This window comes from Myotis daubentonii, chromosome 18 (assembly GCF_963259705.1).
Source record: "Myotis daubentonii chromosome 18, mMyoDau2.1, whole genome shotgun sequence".
NCBI lineage: Eukaryota > Metazoa > Chordata > Mammalia > Chiroptera > Vespertilionidae > Myotis > Myotis daubentonii.
In genome coordinates this window covers 39598843-39620625 of record NC_081857.1, presented here as the reverse complement: position 1 = coordinate 39620625, position 21783 = coordinate 39598843, and the positions used below count along the sequence as shown (strand labels likewise).

General features: G+C 49.9%; 1 protein-coding gene across 3 annotated transcripts in view; it reads left to right on the top strand.

The window, feature by feature from the left end:
- Positions 1-21783, top strand: part of NTNG1 (netrin G1) — a 225747-nt gene that overhangs the window by 187864 nt on the left and 16100 nt on the right. Inside the window, exon 7 of one of the 3 annotated variants that reach the window (XM_059673414.1) lies at positions 4894-5028. The exons of the other annotated variants lie outside the window; for them this stretch is intronic. Coding sequence (XP_059529397.1) covers positions 4894-5028 — 135 coding nt within the window. The remainder of the gene's footprint in view (positions 1-4893; positions 5029-21783) is intronic. 3 annotated transcript variants of the gene reach the window in all.

Here is a 21783-nt window from a genome sequence, read left to right as displayed (position 1 = left end):
ACCACACTAATGGGTATAACCATATAGGCAACCCATTTTAAAGGTAGACTATTTCACAGAGACTAATTTCAACAGAATAAAGGAGCTGAAAAATGACAGATGGTCTTTTCATCAAAAAAAGGAACCCAGTCAATATGCAATTGTGGGATTATCGCTCGCCGATTGGATTGTCAAGGACATATAGGTACTTGCCAAGTGTCTCATTTAACTAGCTGTACACCTTGTTTTGAATTCGGTTGGGCCAAGTTTACATTCGACTGTGTATGTCTCCAGTATGTCCTATTTTTCAAAGCCTTCCTCACTTATTATTTGTGAATTAGTGGAGAAATCACTGGACTTAGAGGCCGGAGACCTGGGTTCAAGTCCCAGTGTGCAATTTAATAGCCGTGTGCCTTAGGTAAGTCATCTGAGAACCCCTGGTCACATGGGGATCCCATGGGATGTGCAGCAAGCTCTTGGTGAACTGTGGGCTGACTGTGAATGTGTTTTTTCACTTGATCCTCATTAACAAAGCGGGGGGGGGGGGGGGCGGGGCGCGGGGGGGGGGGGTCAGGGGTAAGTGTTCCACTGATAATTTCCCATTTTCTAGTTGAGAAAAGTAAGGCAAGTTGACGCACATCATATGGCGTTAGCAAAGAGTCCCTTTTCTGACTTCAAAGCTTGAACACGTTCTCCCAGCCACCCTGACCCAATTAGCAAAGCTATGCTTCTCAGACTTTTACTTATAGAATTTTTTTATTAATCTTTATTGTTGAAAGTATTACATACGTCCTCTTTTTCCCCCCATTGACCCCTTCTAGCCCACCCCCGCCCCCTGCCCCAGGCCTTCACCACCCTATTGTCTGTGTCCATGGGTTATGCATATATGCACACAAGGTCTTTGGTTGATCTCTTCCCACCCACCCAGCCCCACCCCTGCCTTCTCTCTGAGGTTCCACAGTCTGGAATGCTTTTGGAATGAGAGCCACAATTCCACTCCAACCTTAGGAACAGAAATTCAGTTGCCTTTCTAACACCGGGGTTACAAAGACTTGAGGATATTACTAACAACCCAAAGACATGTAGCTGTCTGAATTTTGAATGCAGAGTTCCATGTTGCTGAATGTCACCTGTAAAAATATATAAATGCCACACCATAAATATGGAAGCAAGAGAAAAGGTAAAATAAATAGGAGCGCAGGAATGAAACCTAATTATTTCTATTTACGTACGATTACAAGGTTTTATAACTTAATTTCATATTACTTGAAATAAATTAAAGAAAAAGGCCCCAAGAGAAAAGACTGTATCCCAGGGACTTTCTCATTGCAGGTAATGTAACAATGCCCCAATATGTGCTATTTGGGGTAATATTCTGTTCTGAGGAAGTTGGGCCTTTTTCCAGTCCTAAAATAATCTATGAAGGACAATCTGCGCTCCCCCTCCGATTCTAAGAGATATAGTTGTATGTAAATCCACGCTTGATTATCCACAGACAAGAGGACAGCCCATTCCGCTTTTGTCTTTTAAAACATAAGCTGCAGATAAAATATGGAAAGCTTAAGTAGACATTTTTTATTTAATTCTACTTTTAAAAAAAATCAAGAGCCGTTGTTTTTTGGTTTTCTTTTTCCATTTCTGGAAAGTCTGTTCATTAAAACCCTAAACCTTTGGGGAATTCTAGAAATTAGAAATCTTTGGAGAGCACTCTTTTACACTCTTCAAACCAAGGAAAGGACTTGGTAAGCACAGAGATGGGTGTTGTGAGGTGCCGTTACCTACATTAGCCAGTAGTTACAATGTCCCCCACACACCAGCTCCTTAAATTGTTCCCCTTTTCCTAAGGGGGGGGGGGGAATTATTTTTAGAGAATGAACTGAAAGGTGTGGCCAGCTGGTATCAGCAATGGTCTGTCTTTTGTCTTTAGTCCATACATGCATATGTGCAACGAAGCAATAACATTTAGATTCCAGTTTTCCCACAGGAGCGACCAAGGGCAGGGAAATCGAGACAGAGGCTGAGGGTTGCTCCCTGGGGCCACGGGCAGCCTGTGGCTCATGGCCAAGGCCCACGGTTAGCCCTGGCGGGCACAGGACCCTTCTCACTATTCCCCACACTAAGCTCCCCACAGGGCTTAAGGCAGGACTGAGGATTGAATTTGAGAGGCTACACCACAAGGAACTGAGGGCTCGTGTTTACAGAAAGCACTCATGATAACGAATGGGTATCTACCCAGCACCTTTGCACAGAATCAGGCGGTAATCTCACAAAAATGTGAACTTCATCTAAATCTTCTCTAAATATTTTTTTAAACGGCGCTTTAACAGCTGGCCGTCAAATCCACTGGGGAACAGCCCATAATCTCTGACCAAACGTGGACTCTGTTGAAATAGCTGTACACCGCTGGCATCATTTTATAATCCGGCAAATGTAAACTGCAGCCTGATCCATGTTGCCGCAGTGATCGCTGCTTTGGGATCGCTGGTGAATTTACCGGTTTTCACACAAAGTCCAAACACAGCCGTGTCTCCAGAGATGCATGGCATCGCCCTGTATGACGCAGCAATTATGTGGAGAGGGCAGCCTTGCACGCCTCTGTCTCATTGACACTCCAGCAGGAAGCTAGCGGATGCCTGATGTGTGACGTTGGGTAGTCACTGCCAGGGCCCAGCCGTTGCTACTAAACGTAGCTCAGCTGATATTGGATTATTTTTTATTCCCCTTGAAACGCAAGTTCAAGTCATCAGCGGTCCCTTCTGTAGAGCGAAGCAAATGCAAGATACTTTGAACCTATCAATTGCAACGTAACTATGGAATCAAACCTCCCAACATGTTTCATGGTGTTTTTCAGTCTAGCAGTGCTGCCTATTCTTCCTAGTTTCATAGAAGAAAACAAATTCTCCAAGGCCATCCTCCTCAGCCCAGCACCTACCGTACAGCATAGCCCCATAAGTAATATAGATACTTTAAACCCAAGTATTTGTGTGGAAGGTGGAGGGTAGCCCCACCTCTTCTTGTTACTTATTTTCATGACTGTTCGAGTAAGTTCATTACACCTACACCGTTTCCTAAGACAACCACTGGCATATTCCGTGGTTTAGACGTTTCACATTTTTGAGGGAGAAATAAAACAACTTTGTTTACATATTTTTGCATCTAAAACTTTATAATCAATTTTTTAAGTATATTTTATTGATTTTTTATAGAGAGGAAGGGAGAAGGAGAGTGATAGTTAGAAACATCGATGAGAGAGAAACATCGATCAGCTGCCTCCTACTGGGGGATGTGCCCGCAACCAAGGTACATGCCCTTGACCGGAATCAAACCTGCGACCCTTCAGTCCGCAGGCCGATGCTCTATCCACTGAGCCAAACTGATCAAGGCATAATAATCAATTTTTATTTGCTAATTGACTAGGGTAGTATGTGAATTCATGTTGGCCAAAGAAAATTCTACCACCTGGCTAACAAAACATTGGTGGTTTATTGTCAATGTACACACATTAAACAGTAAAAAACATCTTACAGTTTGGATAGGTGCATATTATACATATGCACAGAAAAACATCTTAAAGCCGTAACAGAATTACTGTTTTTAAAATGTTTAAACAACAACCCCCTACACACACCCATTAAAATAGGAAATGCCGATTAAAAATAAAACTGGTTATTAAGGACAAACCACACCAGCCCAGGAGAGAGCATTTTAGAGTTAACCTCGCTTTATTTTTACCTGTGTGTACCGATTCGTCTTCTACGTGTTTGCAGCAGCAGAATGCTGAACTATAAAGAGGGGGGAAAAAATGATTTAATCACCACGAAATAAATCACAGTTCTAAGGCCTTCCACATTTTTTGAAGAAATTAGCTAATTGGTTCCCATGACAGAAAGAGTGAGATTGGGCCTCTGGCCCGCTGTGGTGTTAAACCCTGAGTCTCCATGGCTAACGGGTGCTCAACCGGGTGATACTAAACGGATTCCCAGGGCCGCTCATGGGCGGCTGTTTGGTTATTTGCTTGGTATGATTTTACTTGGGGTTTGTTGTTTTTTTTTAACAAGAAAACCTCTTCATGGGCCCCTTGTTATGGAGGAGCCCAAGAACCTGCCCACGATCCCGTGGTGGGGTGATAAGCGAAGAAACTTTGTCCCCCAAACTCCACACGCCGCCAGCCAGCTGGTCCTGAAACCTCTCAGGCCAGTGGAAGCCCGAGGCCAAGCCATGCCCGGGCCGTAAAAACACTCCCATGAGGCTGTGGGCCGAGTCAGGAAAACGGCCTGTTTCTGTTTATTACCCACAGTTCAGACACTCTAGTGAGGAAAGTCTCAAACGTAGAAAGTTACGTGGGATCTCGGCATTTCTTTTCCTTTCCCGAGTGTGCATCTCGGCGGCATAAACGCCGCCCTAGCCTCGTAGATCAGTCCCTACAGGGTGTCCATCCCGAGTCATAAGGGAAAAGCTGCCTGTGAGTGAGCCAAGTGCATCCGTATTGCGCTGTAAACGTGTCCGGCGGTTCTCGCACCCGAAGCGTCACAGGTCAGCCCATTTGAATCATTTCAGCAGCTTTGGCCCTGATGGTGGATGACGGAGCCTCGCCGGCCACCCTGCTGGTGGCGTTCATGCGACCGTGTAAGAGGCCCCACCGATGGCCTCTCCATCAGGCTCCGTGGGCGGTGGGGCGCGCGATGCCTTATCTCCCTGGAAGGTTTTGGTTGATTTCCTCCCGTGTCATGAAAACAATATCCTGGGAGGCCGGGCAGGTAAATCGATGGGCCTGCCGCGGCCGCCTTTGCCAGAGCGTTTCGTTAGTGGCATCCGTCCCGAGGAAGCGAGGCGCTGGTGGCCGTGGGCGCGGGTGTTGGCACCCTCCGGGCCCTGGGCCTGCTCTCCAGCCTGTGTGTTGTCTCCTTTCCACAGAGTGTTATTGTAACCCCTTGGGCTCAGTCCATGAGCGCTGTAATGGCTCGGGATTCTGTGAGTGTAAGGCGGGAGCCACGGGGCCTAAGTGTGATGAGTGTCTGCCGGGCAATTCCTGGCACGCCGGCTGTCGACGTAAGTAACTGGGGCGCTGCCCTCGCCTGCTGCAGCATGGCCCCCCCTGCTTGCCTGGCCGGCCGTGCAGCGCTCAGAGCAGAAAAAGGCCCAGCCCGACCCCTGACAAGCCAGGAAAGCTACCCGAGCCTTTCCCGCCACCCAGCGAGTTCTGATTGGCACTAGTGTTGGAGACGGATTTCAAGAATGCCTTTGCTTCCGAACCAAATGCCATTTTCTTTTATTGTTTTTATTATGTTTGGTTAATCCTCACAGAGGATGTTTTTTCCCTTGAGTTTTAGAGAGAGTGGAAGGGATGGAGGGAGGGGGGGGAAGAGGGAGAAATAGAGAGGTAGGAGGAGAGAGAAACATTGATGTGAGAGAGACAGATGGATTGGTTGCTTCCTGCAGGAGCCCGGACCAGGGCCAGGGATCAGACCTGCAACTCAAGTGCATGCCCTTGACCAGGAATCAAACCTGAGACCCTTTCGTGTGTGGGCAGACGCTCTAACCACTGAGTGACACCAGCCAGGACCCAAATGCCATTTTCCTAACAAGTTCTAGAAGTAGCTATCTTATCCATTCTTTAAAGTCGGGATATTTTCAGAGTCTGCTTTGGGAAAGACGTGGGGTTTCTTTTTTTCTCTGTCATTCCTTTTCTACTCGCTTTTCTTTCTTCCTCTTCTTCTTCACCCACTGTGATGAAGAATGGAAGCCTGTTTATCACCTGTTATATTCGCGGAATAGACGTTCCTTTCTTAGGTTGCATTTAGAAGCATTAAATATCCATGTTTCTCTTTTAAAATAATAAAGTAAAAGCTACCTAATGCCACGCTCTATGGCGAGGAGGGAGAGCAATTCATCAGCTGCCCAGCGGGTGTCTTTGAGGCCCGGCTCCGGCCCCTCTGATGGCTAGAGCCACTCACATTGAAATATCGTACGCCGATCCGTGTACCTGGCCAGACCGTAAATTCAGTGGCACAGTAGGGACCTGGCCAGAAAGCACTCACCGCAAAACGAGGGCTGGTGTGTCTGTGGTTCGTATATTTCTTGAGCCAGAAGGGACCTTGGAGCCCCGGAGTCCATAAATTAAATGGTATCTACATCTCTATCGCTACCCTGGCTATCATTCCCATCACTGAATCTTAACCAGAAACCTAACGGCAATCCATCTAAGGGGCATGTAAACGCCAGGGGAGGATAAATGGCAAAAAGCAATGCTGATGTTACGCCTCTGAGGTTGGGCACCATTCAGGGAGCCCTGGACGGATGCCGGGGTCGCGCGGTCCAGCCTCAACGCTCAGAGGGTCAGCAGGCCTTCTGAAAACCTTGTCAGGGGAGGTGGCACGTCGTGTGGGGTGTCTGGGGAATGTGAATTTCAAAATCTGAGCAGAAGCCTCCTGGCGTCCTGCATAACCTTCTCTGCTTTTTAGTTCTGCACCACCTCTGCACCCATCTATACCCCGCCGGCCAGCTGGCTTTACGAGGCACCAGGCAAATCCCCAGCCCAGTAGAAAATCGTGCAAACCAGATAGGTAACCTTCCATGGTTTGTTACCCACCTTAAAAAATTTAAGAAAATAAATGTAAGTTGATTCTAACAACTCACGGTACCCGGAATGTCTGAAATGGCATCATTGCAACACATAATGAGCATTAAAATGATCAAGGAGACGGTTTACATTTTCCCTCAGGCTCTGCAGTCAGACGTGGGTTTTGTGCTTAAACAGAACAGCTCAATTAGGACTGGCCATATTGCGAGGCGGAATGGCCACATATGTCTACCACATTGGACCGCGCGGCTCTAGAGGGTTCTTTGCTTGGTTGGCACTTGGAAAAAAAATGTCAGCACGCAGGGCCTGTCTGAGCCCATGGCACCAGGGCTGTGCGGAAGGTGTGGCTGGCTCCTCGCGGAATTGAAGTCGCCTGTAAGGTGCAGGTCTACGTAACGCAAGGCCGGGGTGGAATGTTCCACCACTCTGATGTCACGGGCGTCAGGAAGTGGGCCGTGAGTTGGCCAAGGTTAGGTGGACCCAGGAGCTGGAGGGCCGGCATCTGGAGCATGGCATTAGCAGGCAGTCCAGCCCTGGCCGGGTGGCTCAGTGGGTTAGAGCGTCATCCCATCCACCAAAAAGGTTGTTGTTGTGGGCTCGATCCCCAGTCAGGATGCCTACGGGAGGCAACCGATTGGTGGTTCTCTCTCTCCCTCTCTCTCTGTCTCTCTTCTCTCCACCACCACGCATTCTTCTGCTTGCCCTGAGTTGAACCCATCCTTGCGTTAGCCTCATTGTCAATGGCAGTGATATTAACCTGACAACAAGGAACCAACACCAAGAAGAGACAGTGGGAGAGCAGGGCTCACAGTGGCCTTGGCAGCAATGAGCGGCCCTTTAGGTGGGCAGTGCCAGGTGAGGAGGGAACAGGACACGGAGCTGCAGCCCCCTAGAGGAGCCATGTGGAACAGCAGTCAGAAAGGACTGGATCTTGCCAGTTACTGACACCATTGTTTATATCTATGATAGTGAGTGTATACATAGGCTTTGGCGTGATATGGACCTGGGTTTGAATCTCATCTCCGCCCCTTACCACCTTCAAGACTTAGGGGAAATTACTTGGACTCTCTAAGCACAGTTTTCATCTAAAAATGGGGGTAACACTAGGCCCTAACACATGATAATCGTGAAGATTCAAGGAAAATGATGAATGTGGCCCTTGTGGTAGATGGTCAGCCCTCGGTTATTAGTTAGTTCCAAGCACAGGTTGCTGTGTGAAAGCACTAGGCAAGAAGTCATGTCTTAAGGTTATTATACACGATGGGAGTGCAGAATGTGCAGCAAGATTGGCTACTAGAAGTATCAAACTGTTGACTAGGAGACTCTGAAAAGCTCTTGATTAGCCCTGGCTGGGTGGCTCTGTTGGTTGGAGCATCGCCCGTACACCAACAGGTTCAATTCCTGATTCCCGGTCAGGGCACATACCTAGGTTGCCGGTTCAATCCCTGGTCCAGGTGTGTATGGAGGTAACTGATGGATGTTTCTCTCTCACATTGATATCTCTCTCTCTCTCCCTCCCTCCCTTCCTCCCTCCCTCCCTCCTTTCCACTGTCTTTAAAAATCAATGGAAATCAGTGGAAAAAATATCCTCGGGTGAGGATTAACAACAACAACAAAGTGCCTCGTCCTTGGGAGCAGCAGGCTGTGATGGAGGGGGGTCCGGTCTGAAGAGGGGTGTCCATAGAGAGCTGAGCAGGCCGGTGAGCACAGGACTTGGCCTGTGGCAGATGTGAGTGGGGTTTGAAGGGCTATTATGTAACGAGTGGACGTGTTGGCTCAGGAAGACAGAGGGGGACCCGTGGGCACACGGAGCCACGCAGGTTGCAGCCTCCCCAGCTGCCGGAGAGCCGCCATCGGCTGCCTTGGGGAGTGAGAGGTCCCCAGACTCTGGGAAAGTTCCAGCAGAAGCCGGACGGGCTGCTAGGAGGGATGCTTTCAGGAAAGGCGCTGCTTCAATGCAAGTCAAGTGAAAGACCGCAGGGCCTCTCCCACCCTCCCTCTGACCTTCAGCCCAGGAGGCCAGGGGAGGGCGGTGAGGTTTTGAGCCACGGCTGGGCCCTCGGCGCTCTTCTCTCCGATCTCTCCTGACCACCAGGGCTCCCGTCCATCTCACTAGCCAGGTTCTCAGTCCTCACTGGTTTCCAGAGCAAGATTTCGGATCCCTCCACCTCCTTTCCTCTCAGAGTCATTCCCACCATGGCTCCCCGGCTGCGAAGGTTCTGGTTCAGGAGCCTCTTTCCTTCCTCTCCCTGCCCCCCCTTCCCCCCCTCCCTGCTGTGAGATTACCCCCCACACGCCCGCCCACCCAACAACTTGTGATCATTAAGATGATGCTCCCAACCGCCTCTCTGAGGTGAAGGTGGCACCTCCTGGCGCCTCCCTGTGATTTCTCACTCCCTCTGCCGCGTGGTCTGAAAGCCTCCAGCTCCCATTTCACCCGTCGACCTCACAGGCTGAGCCCACTGACAGGCGCGTCACGTCACTTAGACGAGGCCGTCTGTGTGGCATCAGGTCCCTCATCGGGCCTGCTCACCTCTCTGTCACTGAAGCCACGGGCACCACGAGCTTTTCATTGCCTTTCCAGCACCGTGGGCTGGGTCTCCTGGCTCTTCCTGAGCCTCAGCCCCAACAGGGAGTGCTGGGAAGGGCGCTGAGTCACTGTGGCCCGGCTCCTAACGGGGAGGAGGCGCTCTCTAAACAGACCCACGGGAGCCTCCGGGGGAAGGAAAATGTTAGGCCGAAGGTAGGAAGCGGTCATCTGTAGGCACCACACAGGCTGGGGAGTCCTCCTGGGGGTGGAAGGAGCGGGGAGGGAAGGAGAGGCTCATTTGATGACCTGGAAGAGGGAACCCCAGGCTGGCTCCCGCTGTGAAATTCCTCCTGATTTGTCAGGATGAGGCCACACCCCTCTGTCATGCTAAAGCTGTCCCTTGGGTAGTGACATTCTTTTTTTATTATGATTTCAGAGAGGAAGGGAGAGGGAGAGCTAGAAACATCAATGATGAGAGAGAATCATGGATGGGCTGCCTCCTGCAGGCCTCCCACTGGGGATGGAGCCCGCAACCCGGGCATGTGCCCCTACCGGGAATCAAACCATGATCTCCTGGTTCATAGATGGACATTCAACCACTGAGCCACGCCGGCCGGCTTCCCTGCGTTCTTAACGCCACTTTAATTTGGGATCGAGAGCAGAAGCCCACGACCTCTAATGCTTCCCGGACCCGATGCCCCGGGAGCCAGTGGGCTTACACGGAGGCTGTGAAAGGGGCTTCAACGCTTCCCATCCTCATGGCCCACCCGGAGGAGCCACAGGAAGCAGAGGCTGCTGGGGCAGCTCGAGAGGAGAGAGTTGTTCAGAGCGCCCCGCACAGTAGGACCAGATCCTGAATGTGTTCAAAACCCCAGGCTCTGAACCGCTGACGCTGCGACTAGACAGACCCAGAGGGAGCCTGGGCTCCGACCCTGGGGGCACCTCTCCGTAGGTGCTTGGCAATCCAGGCTAATTTCCCCGTTTACTAGGGGGGAATATTGAGAAGGACAAATACGCCCGAATCTACCATTTCACACCACAGGACCCTCCACACTTAACAGGGAAAGGTGTGTGAGATGCCAGAGCTCGTGGAGAAACGTAGGCGGAGTTCTACCTGCTATTGGCCCAGAGCGGAAGCAGCAGGGAGGACTCGCTGAGGGTCAGACCATCAGGAGGCCACGTGGACATCCAACACCTGACGTTCCTTCCTCCCTTGAGGCAGAGCATGAGTGGAGGTGCCCTGGAGCCATTCCTTACCTGCTAGTGAGGGGGTGTGTGTGTGTGTGTATGAATGAGAGAGAGAGAGAGTCTCAGACTCTTCTAATGGCATATATAACATCTAAGTATGCAAACCAGCTCAACTGCTAAAGGGCCAGGCACTTGAAACTTGTAGGAGAATTTTGAATCCGGGGAAGGGCCAGTCCTCCGCCGCCATCACAGCAGGATTCTGGGGTAGAGGAGCCTCAGGTGAGCCCGATGGGAGGGCACCTGGGAACTAAAGTCTAGTGAAGCCGGGGCCCCTGTTTCTGGGGTGGCGGCTACCGCCTTCCCAAGGACTGTGGCCCTGGCCACCTTGGTTGGTCTTCTCTCTGCACCTCCTCCCGGGAAACCCCAGGCGGGGCCTGACGTGCTAAGGCTCCTTGTCGGTCTGAATTCTGTGTACGTGCCTGTTTCAGAGGAAATCCACTGGGTGCAGTTCACCTCCATGGCTGGGTGTTTATGCAGGTAGGGGCCCTGCAGGAATGGACAGCTGAAGGTAGACTCCATGTCTTTAAAAATAGATACCAATGATCTGACCTGTGTGCATATGAACACATTTCTGAGGAATAATAATCATTTTTCAAACCATAAACAGTTCTTTATGGTGCATTTGCCATTGTGTCAGGAATGTAAATAAATGCACCATCTTATTTCCCAAGCGGGTATGATTATTCTCTTCACTTTATAGGTGGAAAACCGGAGGTTTCAATTGGGTAGGCCCAGCTCCAGTAGGGAGAAGTGGCGAACGAGCATCAGTGAGTATTGATGGCTCGTGCAGCTCACGGCGGCAGGTTACAGGATGCTGTCGTTTCCGCTTTGCTGATGGCGACAGAGGCTTTGGTGATTGATCCCAGGGGCGGGCAAGCTTCTCCTGTGAAGGGACAGATACGATTATCTGAGGCTCCGCGGACCCTGTAATCTCTGTCCCGGCTGCTCGCCTCTGTCAGCTGCTGGGCCTGAACCCGTGGACGACACAAGAGTGGACGGGTGTGGTCTATGTTCCAGTAACATCTTTTGAAAATTTGAATTTCATCCAATTTTTGCGTGCCATGAAATCTTCTTTTTCTTTAGATTTTGTTTCAGTCACTTAAAAATGTAGAAAGGCTGGGATTGGCCTGCATGTCATAGCCTGATTTATTTCAAACTCACACAGCAGTTAGAAATGAAGAAACAGAGGACCTTTCAGTAAAGGGGAGAGGATGAGAAGCAGGAGGCAGAAGAGAACATTTAAAAAAACAAACATATTTTAGTCCCGCCAGCGTGACTCAGTGGTCGAGTATCAGCCTATGAACCAAGAGGTCACGGTTCAATTCCAGATCTGGGCACATGCCTGGGTTGATTCTCTCTCATCATTGATGTTTCTATCTCTCTCTCCCTCTCCCTTCCTCCCTGAAATCAATGAAAATATATTTAAAAAAAATAAAATTTAAACAAAAACCGTCCATTTCATTGAAGCATGCCCTGTCTGGCCCTGGGTACCACAGGGCATGTGTCTAACTAATTCCTATGTACCAGGCCCTCATTCACATTAAGAAAAGGGTTAGGATTTCCAGAAACATGGAGGCTTTGACCGTATAATTTCCAGGGCGAGACCATAGTCGGTGCCAACCATTTAAAGGCGCCCGAGCCGGCCAAGTCAATTTACATCAATTTGGGACAATCAGCCGCTAATGGAAGAGCCGTGAGGCTGCCACCGTGCAGTCCGGCTGCTCAGGCTGGTGAGGAGTCATCTGTCTCCGTGAGCAGAACAGCCTGTCACCTCGAATATCAGCAAAAAGCTCTACAGAGAGAGAATTACAGTAACATCAGGAGGCCACGCCGAGGGCACAGGGGAAAAACAGACCCTGTTGAGAATGTATTTCTTACCCTCGCCTTTGATATCAGAGGTAATTATTCTGAATCAGGGGCAGGCCCGGGCTTTGAACCCATGTCTCTTCTGTCCCGATGCCCTTTTGAGTGCAACTAAGCCTATTTGAACCCCGGAAATTCTGGGTCGTGTGGCTCTGCCCCACAGGAATAGAATGTCATGGCCCAGCTCTACGTAAGTGGCATCTGCTTTCCGTCCCATCTTTGTCGATTTCTCTATTTTTTAAAAATATATTTTTATTGATTTCAGAGAGGAAGGGAGAAGGGGGAGAGAGTTAGAAGCATCAATGATGAGAGAGAATCATTGACCAGCTGCCTCCTGCACGCCCCCTACTGGGATCGAGCCCACAACCCGGGCATGTGCCCTGACAAGGAATCGAACTGTGACCTCCTGGTTCATAGGTCAATCACTGAGCCACGCCAACTGGGCAAGTTCTCTATTTTTAAAAAAGGATAGTTAACCTTCAGTTATCCATCGCTGCCAGTGGGGAGAAGAGGCTGGCATTAAATACTCAGCAACTGGTGTGAATTCATTAAAATTGGATTTCATCTGAAACAGGCACATACACAGAAATTCACGCAGTTCATCTGCTCTGCGTCCAACCTCAATCCCAACTCATCACTGTAGCTATCAGTTGAGTTCATCCAGACATGGCTGGATCTTTTAGAACAGAAATCATTGCTAAGATGCATTTTTAACGATATTCCTTCCCATCGTAGGATTAATATCATGTGGTGTAGTTATTTCTTCTGAGCTACAACGCCTTTAGGGAAACGGGCATATGTCTCAGAGACAAAACGCTACCAAATAATGAAATATTGATGTAATTATTTTTAGGAATCACAGCAAGACCTCTTTTTAATTAGTATTATTGACCCTATGGACTCAGTCTTGTTAATCTGTATTCTTTATCATGAAAATCTATAATATGGACAACTGCACTGTCCACACAGATTTTAAGTGCAAAAAGACAAAGTTTGGGAGTTTACAGGTGGGCCTGTTACCAGGATAATTTGGCAATTTCTTGGGGATGGATGGCAATCACAGCATTTTCAATGACTCTGCTGACTCATCTTCACTAGTTTCCACTTAGAAGGTATTTGGATGTATTATAAGGTTTCTCCTGAGATATTGCACTCCCTTTCTTTCTAATTAAAAGAAAAAATAAAGTTGCTGATTTTGCACCCAGGATGCTAAGCTGCCTATAGAGGTGACATATAACTTCTATCTGGTTTTATCAGGTCTGGAAATTTCTGAAGTTATGAAGACTGTCCAGAGTCGTAGGAGGGGGGAGTTTGTGAGTCACCTATTGGCAGGTGCATCTAATCAAACATGACTGAATCGATCAATCATGTTCATTGAGTTCCTCCATTTACAACAACTGAGGTCAGATCACACCATACTCAGTAGGAGATGTATGCCCTTCATTTCATCTTTGGTCCTAAATTCAAGTTAATCAGGTGGTCGAAGGGCTTCTTAACAGCATCTTACTGAATCTTTTGAATTCAATCTCCCTAGCAAATGAGGCTGGCTATAGAGTTGCCTGATTCATTCATTTGCCCATGCAGTCATTCATTCACCCATTTGCTCATTTAGGATTCACACTATCACTTGTTTGAAAAATACCGAAGTCCTACTGCGTGCCAGAAATTGCGGCTCGCCACCCACATGGCCTTGTTGAACCTGCATCAAACCCTTCCAGCAGTTATCCCCACTTCACAGGTCAAGGAGCCAAGGCTGAGAGCGGCTAAGTAACCTGCACCCCCTCCTCTAGTGCAGCTTCCCCGTGGGCTCAGGCCATCAGCACCACCTGGACATGGGTTGCAATGCAGAACCCCTGCCCCAGCCCAGCCTGATCTGCGTGTTAACATGACCCCCAGGTGATTCCTGGGCTGGGCTGATGGAAAGCTCACAGGTTGCGTGTCTTTATCACTTCGTGTTAAAATAACGGTGGTGGGAGGCCCAGGGCATACACGTACCTCGTAAAAATTTCTGGAAGGGGCAGGATCTCATATCGCTTCCCACACCGTCCGTTTTCCGGTTTTTGCTGGCACATAGTCTACCAATCCACATCCTATTAAAAGAAAGAGAATCGTGCAAACTTAAACAAGTTGCCTATTTGTTTTCTTTCATCCCTATAATTTCAAAGTGGTTAATATTTGATAGGTTAATAATAAATATTTTAATATAGTGCATTGCACTCGGTTATGAATATATCAAAAGGAAATACAAAGTGAGTTCCACAAGATAAACTTTTATTGGGGACATGAAATGGAACATAAACTTTGATGGCAATTACCATTTAATCTATTCATGTTTGCGAACGTATTGAGAGAGGAACTCATAACTCAGTTAATTGCTGTGAATTATTAATCGCTCGTTTGAAAGGCGATGCGCAGCAGGCACTGCGCTTGTCGGGAGACGTCTTCCGCGTGGCTTTCACCTGCGCATTGTTGGTGTCACGGGGACAAAAGGGAGAGAGGATGACAGCAGTTTCTGATCATCCAAAGGCAGCAATGACGAGACTGGGCATCTCAGGGAAGGGGTAGCTGAGGGTGAAATGGAGTTGTTATCGGTGTGCCCGCTCCAGCTCACTCCTGTCACTTCTCTGAGGGCAGGTCAAGGGCGTGTACCTGACTTGCAGATTTAATCCCTGGCCCTGGTCAGGGCATGTGTAGGAGGCAAGCAATCCATGAGTCTGTCTCACATCAATGTTTTTCTCTCTCTCTTTCTCTCCCTCCCTTCCACTATCTCTAAAACTCAATGGGAAAAATATCCTCAGGCCTGGCTGGTGTGGCTCAGTGGTTGAGCGTCAACCCATGAACCAGGAGGTCACAGTTTGATTCCTGGTCAGGGCACATGCCTGAGGTCTCGGGCTCGATCCCCAGTGTGGGGTGTGAAGGAGGCAGCCAGTGGATGTTTCTCATCAATGTTTCCCTCTCTCTATCCCTCTCCCTTCCTCTCTCTCTAAAATCAATAAAAACGTATTTTTTAAAAAATATCCTCAGGTGAGGATTAACAACAACAAAAACTCCCAGGCAATGATGATACGCAACCAAAACTGAGGACCACATTGTACATCCTCAGAGAGACTTCATCCAACTGTGAATGTGAGTCCTGATATTCTGAACCCCAAGTGAGATGCCAGTCGAGCTCCAGCGTGGCTCCCCTAGTTTGAGTCAGAGGTGGGGGGTGGGGGGAGCACCCAGCCAAGGCCTGGAGCACTGCAGGCCAGGGACAGCGTTATGAAGATGTATTCCCTGGATGGGGACCCATTTCTGAGCCAAACAGGCTAAGAGCAAGAATCCGTCTGGATTTCAAGCTACCCGATGTAAACAGCCCTTTCTTCCTCAAAAAAATCAATGCCGCCCGTCTCTCCTGTTGGATGGAAAAACAAACCTTCAAAAAGTGGAAGCTTTTTTATTAACTAAGTCCTAGGATTTGTTGTTTAGTGTCAGCAGCGTAACTGCTTTGTAATTGATTTTTCTGAAGAGAACTGAAAACTTAAGCCTCCTTAATTTCCTTTTATCTTGACACACATGATTAGCATTGCTGCGAAATATATTTTACCAGGTGCCCAATTACCATATTTTAAAATCCACTTCCTCATTGCACACGTGTCTTGATAAGACATTTTCTACGAGAGAGGGAAGGCAAATGTATAAAGATACAAATATGGCCGCTTTATTCCTGTTCATAGCTTTATCCTCCTCTCTCTCCAAAAAAACTATGTTTATACTCAATTATATTTTTAGAAATAAATGGAGTTATTAAAAAAAACATGAACACCTGTTCATTTTGGAATCTTGGGATAAAAAGTAAGAACATTATGGACAATGACAGAAAATTCAAGATAATGGAGCAAAATATAATATTTGCAACCTACGTCATGTACCTTAATCCTTATAGACTCAACCAAATATTTAGTGTGCGACAAATATAGTCCTGTACCGTGGTTCCCCTTACGTAGCCTTAATTTGCTCAGGTGAAGTGAAAATAAGGATTGAACCCACCTCATTTAATCTGCGAGAATTAAATAATATGTTACTCAGCCCAGTTTCTATCACACAGAGCATGAAGTGAGATAAAACCATAAGTGATGATCCCTGCCCTCAAAGTTTCATTGAAAATGGTGGAGACTGTATCAACGAACTTAAGAAAGCAATCCAGTTACACACACAGGACAGGATAAGTGCAAGTCAGAGCTGCTTCCTGAAAGAATGACTTAAAAATGAATGGGCTCTGGTACTTATTGCATCACAGTTTCTGGTTATTTCACGTTGTAATTGCGATCTGTAACTGCAAAATTTAAGGTTTTGTCTCTAAAATCAGCGCCTTCGAGTTTCCCAGCTTCCAAACAGGAATATAAAGCTGTTACACTGAGCTTCTACCCATTAAATTCTCCCTAACCTGAGCAGCACTTCTTCATCAATTTTAGGGTCATCTTAAATCTTGGAAATTACCCCGTAATACTCAAACCCCTGCCTGCTAGCCGGGTCTTGAGTTATGGTGACCCCTTAACAAACCAACAGCTAGACCAGGTTCTGCATGTGGACGTAATGCAGTTCCCCAGGAGTGACCTGGACAGCTCCCATCCATCGCGGCCCCCTGGGACCTAGTGGTGGCGACTGTGGACACCCTCGGGGATTGGGATGTCAGACCCGCCTTCAGCTCCCTCTTTTTCTTTTTCTTTTTGTGTAACTCGGGAGCCTTTCCACGGGGTTATTGGGCTATTCTTAGCAAGTTCATGCTAGGTGCTGTTTTTCAGCAAAGTCCAGACTCCTCCTCTTACACCAAAAAGAGACTCCCATGGAGGGAGACTCTCGCGTTGCGTGGAATGGGGTTGTTTTTCCTGCAGAGGATGAGACGGAGGAGGAGGGGTACCAGGTGGGCCCCAGTCATGCTGCCCTGGAAGAAGTGAGGCTGAGGTTTACGGTGAACCAGAGGGCCCGAGCACCAGAGGAGGCGTTCCTACGCCTGCGGCCCCAGCCGTGTCACCTCGAAATGTGACAATGCGAAGGAGCCAGACCCTGTAAGGAGCGAGGAGAGTGTGAGGGAAGTGTGACGGCCACCAGCCACAGGCTGGCATGGGGTTCACTGTCACGGGCAGTCAGCCTCGCGTTAGTCTGTGCATTTGACAAGCGCCTTCTCTCTGCACACGATCCTGGCATATTATCTTCTCTCCTAACATGAATGTCATTCTAACTGCACATCGAGTAAGGAATCATCGAAGGAGAAACGGGGTAAGAAGGAGCAGGGCGGAACGAGAGACCCTGGGTTGAGGGACTCATTAATAAGTAACCACCCGGCTGGCTTGGCTCAGTGGTTGAGCATCGACCTATGAACCAGGAGGCCACAGTTCGATTCCCGGTCAGGGCACAGGCCCAGGTTGGGGGGCTCGATCCCCAGTGGGGGGTGTGCAGGAGACAGCCAATCAATGACTCATCATTGATGTTTCTATCTATCTCTTTCTCCATTCCTCTCTGAAATCAACAAAAATGTATTTTTTCAAAAAAGAAAACACAAGTAACCAAGTACTTATCAGCCATTGGCTGGGACCCATCCACCGTGAGAGCTGCTATGGAAGATACAGAGCCGGTTCAAAGCCTGAGCCTTCCGGACGGTGCCCAACTCGAGGAGATTGGGTGAAAGCACGTAAATTCAGATGGAAATGGGGTTTCCTGTCCGGAGGCCCTAGGCTCTCCCACAGGCCCTGGTGGTGGAAGGAACCCGGAACCTTCCGGGTCTGCCTTGCTGCCACTCTCTCTCGTACAGCAGAGGGTTGTGATCCTGGCTTTGCCTCTGACTCTGCGTCCCGTTGAGCAAGTTCTAGAACCTCCCCATCCCAAGCTGTCCCTTCTCTGTACCCTCTCAGAGCGCTTGCATCTGGCGGAGCTGTTGGGGAACAGAGGGAAACGCGGTAAAGCCCTGCAGGGGACACCGTGAGCGCCATGAATGGTCACTGTCACCCGGGGCTGCTCCACTAGGAGCAAAGCCTCGAAGGCAGCACCGAGCCTGGATGAAGAGGAGCTCAGGGGGGCCTGCGAGTGTCCATGAGCCGTTCAGCCGCAGATGGGGGTCCCAACCATGAACGCTGGGGTTCCAGCAATCTTGGACAAGACAGTTCATCATGCGTGCCCGGAAGCCAGCAGGGGAAAGTGGGGAGTCTGGGGGGAGGCGGGGGTGGACGAAGACCTTCATATGGATTGCCTGATGCTCTGAAACTCAGTGGGGGCCTTCAGGCCTGCTCCTGGTCCTTGGGAGGTGACGAAGGCCCGCCCCAGCCCCCCCGCCCGGCTCAGGCTCCCTGCCCGCTGCCCTCGGCTTCTCCGAGTGAGAGGATGGAGCTCCCTTCCACGGTGCTCGTCTCCCTGACATTAGTTCAGTGCCCCCAGACGGGGGTCAGCATTCGCCAATGGCACAGCAGAAGGGAGAGTTTTCTTGTGTCCAAATCAAATTAGAAGTAACTGTATTGTTGGGTGAAACAGCAGGGTCAACTTCCAAGTCCGTCAGCACACCTAAAGGGAGAGGCGGTCTTTTATTTCTCTCTAAATTAAAGGCAGTCTTTCATTTCCCTCTAAGAAGGCGAGGCACCGCCGGTCCCTGGCTCCAAATGCAACAGGAACACAGAAAATAATGTTTCTTTAGAGCGCGGATGACAAAGGCATCGGCCATGTACTGAGAGTCCAAAAAGACACGGAAAACACGTCTCTTTGCAAAGAAGACGGGCGTTTCCTGGGGATCTTTTCTTGGCCTCAGCAGGTACCTGGTTTCCAGCACAAAAGCCAGCAGCCCTCGCTGGCAAGTGCTTTTGCAAACGCAGCAGCGATCATGGCTAAACCCCCAGGGTCCCTGCAGTGCAGGCCCGGCCCAGTTCCTTCCCTCCAATGGACTTGAGCTTTTCCTGCTGACTGTGTCTTTCTTCACAGATGGCCGTGACTTTCATAAGCAGGAAAGATGAATACCATCGAGGGAAACAGGCCGGTGTCTTATAAATATAGACGCCCATCCTGTCAAGACTTCATACATTCAATTGCATTCGAACGTAGTTTAGTAATAAACTTGCCAGGCACCATAGCATGCTTGGGGATTTCACACATATTATTACGTTGATTCTTCGCAGTAACCCTGCAAATAGCACTACTATACCCATTTATTTATTTATTCTTAAATGTATCTTTACTGATTTCAGAGAGGAAGGGAGAAGGAGGGAGAAAGAGAGAAACATCAATGATGAGAGATTCATCGATCGGCTGCCTCCTGCACGCCCCACATTGGGGATCGAGCCCGCAACCCGGGCATGTGCCCTGACCGGGAATCGAACCGTGACCTCCTGGTTCATAGGTTGATGCTCAACCATTGAGCCACACCAGCCGGGCTCTACCCATTTTAGAGAGACGGGACCTGGGGCTCAGAGAGTGTAATGGGTTCGAAGCAAACAGCCAGTAGGCGACAGAGCTGTTATGAAACCAAGACACAGATCTGCCTCTTAGTCCCACAGGCCACACGCTCACGGCCATGGCTCCAAACTGGACCCGCTTTAGCTCAATGCTCCTCTGAGCCCGGAGGGTAGGAGGGGCCTGCGTGGCTAGTGTTGGAGCCGAGCCCAGCGACAGGGTCCGCTTGCCCTCGGTGAGGGAAGCGAGCTCAGCGCTCATTCTCGGGGTGTTCACGGACACAGACAGGCCACACGCCAGAGAAAGCCTCCGGGCGGAGACAAGCATTGACCGGCAGAGGCCAGTGACCCCCCTCCCTGTCCCCTCACCCGCTGCTAACCGGAGCCCACGTTCCTCACTGCCTGCTTCACGTGCAAGCCGGCCCGGGGTGTTAGCAGGCAGAACGGGGTGTTAGCAGGGAGAACGGGGTGTTAGCAGGGAGAACGGGGTGTTAGCAGGGAGAACGGGGTGTTAGCAGGCAGAACGGGGTGTTAGCAGGGAGAATGGGGTGTTAGCAGGCAGAACGGGGTGTTAGCAGGGAGAACGGGGTGTTAGCAGGGAGAACGGGGTATTAGCAGGGAGAACGGGGTGTTAGCAGGCCGAACGGGGTGTTAGCAGGCAGAACAGGGTATTAGCAAGGCAGAACGGGGTATTAGCAAGGCAGAACGGGGTGTCAGCAGGGAGAACGGGGTGTCAGCAGGCAGAACGGGGTGTCAGCAGGCAGAACGGGGTATTAGCAAGGCAGAACGGGGTGTCAGCAGGGAGAACGGGGTGTCAACAGGGAGAACGGGGTGCTAGCAAGCAGAACGGGGTGCTAGCAGGCAGAACGGGGTGCTAGCAGGCAGAACAGGGTGTTAGCAGGCAGAACGGGGTATTAGCAAGGCAGAACGGGGTGTCAGCAGGGAGAACGGGGTATTAGCAGGCAGAACAGGGTGTTAGCAGGGAGAATGGGGAATTAGCAGGCCGAACGGGGTGTTAGCAGGGAGAACGGGGAATTAGCAGGCCGAACGGGGTGCTAGCAGGGAGAACGGGGTGCTAGCAGGGAGAACGGGGTGTTAGCAGGGAGAACGGGGTATTAGCAGCCAGAACGGGGTGTCAGCAGGGAGAACGGGGTATTAGCAGGCAGAACGGGGTGTTAGCAGGGAGAACGGGGAATTAGCAGGCCGAACGGGGTGTTAGCAGGGAGAACGGGGAATTAGCAGGCCAAACGGGGTGTTAGCAGGGAGAACGGGGTGCTAGCAGGGAGAACGGGGTGCTAGCAGGGAGAACGGGGTGTCAGCAGGGAGAACGGGGTATTAGCAGGCCGAACGGGGTGTCAGCAGGGAGAACGGGGAATTAGCAGGCAGAACGGGGTGTTAGCAGGGAGAACGGGGTGTCAGCAGGGAGAACGGGGTATTAGCAGGCCAAACGGGGTGTTAGCAGGGAGAACGGGGAATTAGCAGGCAGAACGGGGTGTTAGCAGGGAGAACGGGGTATTAGCAGCCAGAACGGGGTGTCAGCAGGGAGAATGGGGAATTAGCAGGCCGAACGGGGTGTCAGCAGAACAGACTGCCATTCTAAGGAGGCAGGGCATGCAGTGCCAGCCCCAAATCCTGTGTCTCGCACCAACCGAGAAGCCCTGTAGCCCAGGGTTCAAGGTCCCATGTGGTTTCATATCGGTCCGCCCATACCTCAGTCTGGCTGCACGTTGCAATACAATTGCTCACATAACATGATGCATAACTTCAACCCCCTGTCGGATGGCATTTGTGCTATTAGTTCTCAGAGACGCCGCCCTGAAACCGTGAGGCCGCCCTGAAGCGCGAGGCCTCACGTCCAGGGAATCACGCGTCTGGAGCACCTTGAACTCAGGTACAGACGGAGGGACACGCCCCTGCAGACGCCCTGCGCCAGCTCCGCCCACACCGCCAAGGAGCGGCTTTCTTCGGGTTCCGCGTGACCCTAACAACGGGCACATCTAAGTTGTACTATTTGAAGGAAATACGTTCGAAGAGGCAAACAGACCTTTTGTTTGGTGGCTTATCTAAGAATAACATTTTTTATTAAGACTTTTTTTGTTGCAGGATAATTGCGATATCCTTTTACAAATATTACCGTTTGAGTCAGACATACATTATTTATATCACTAGAC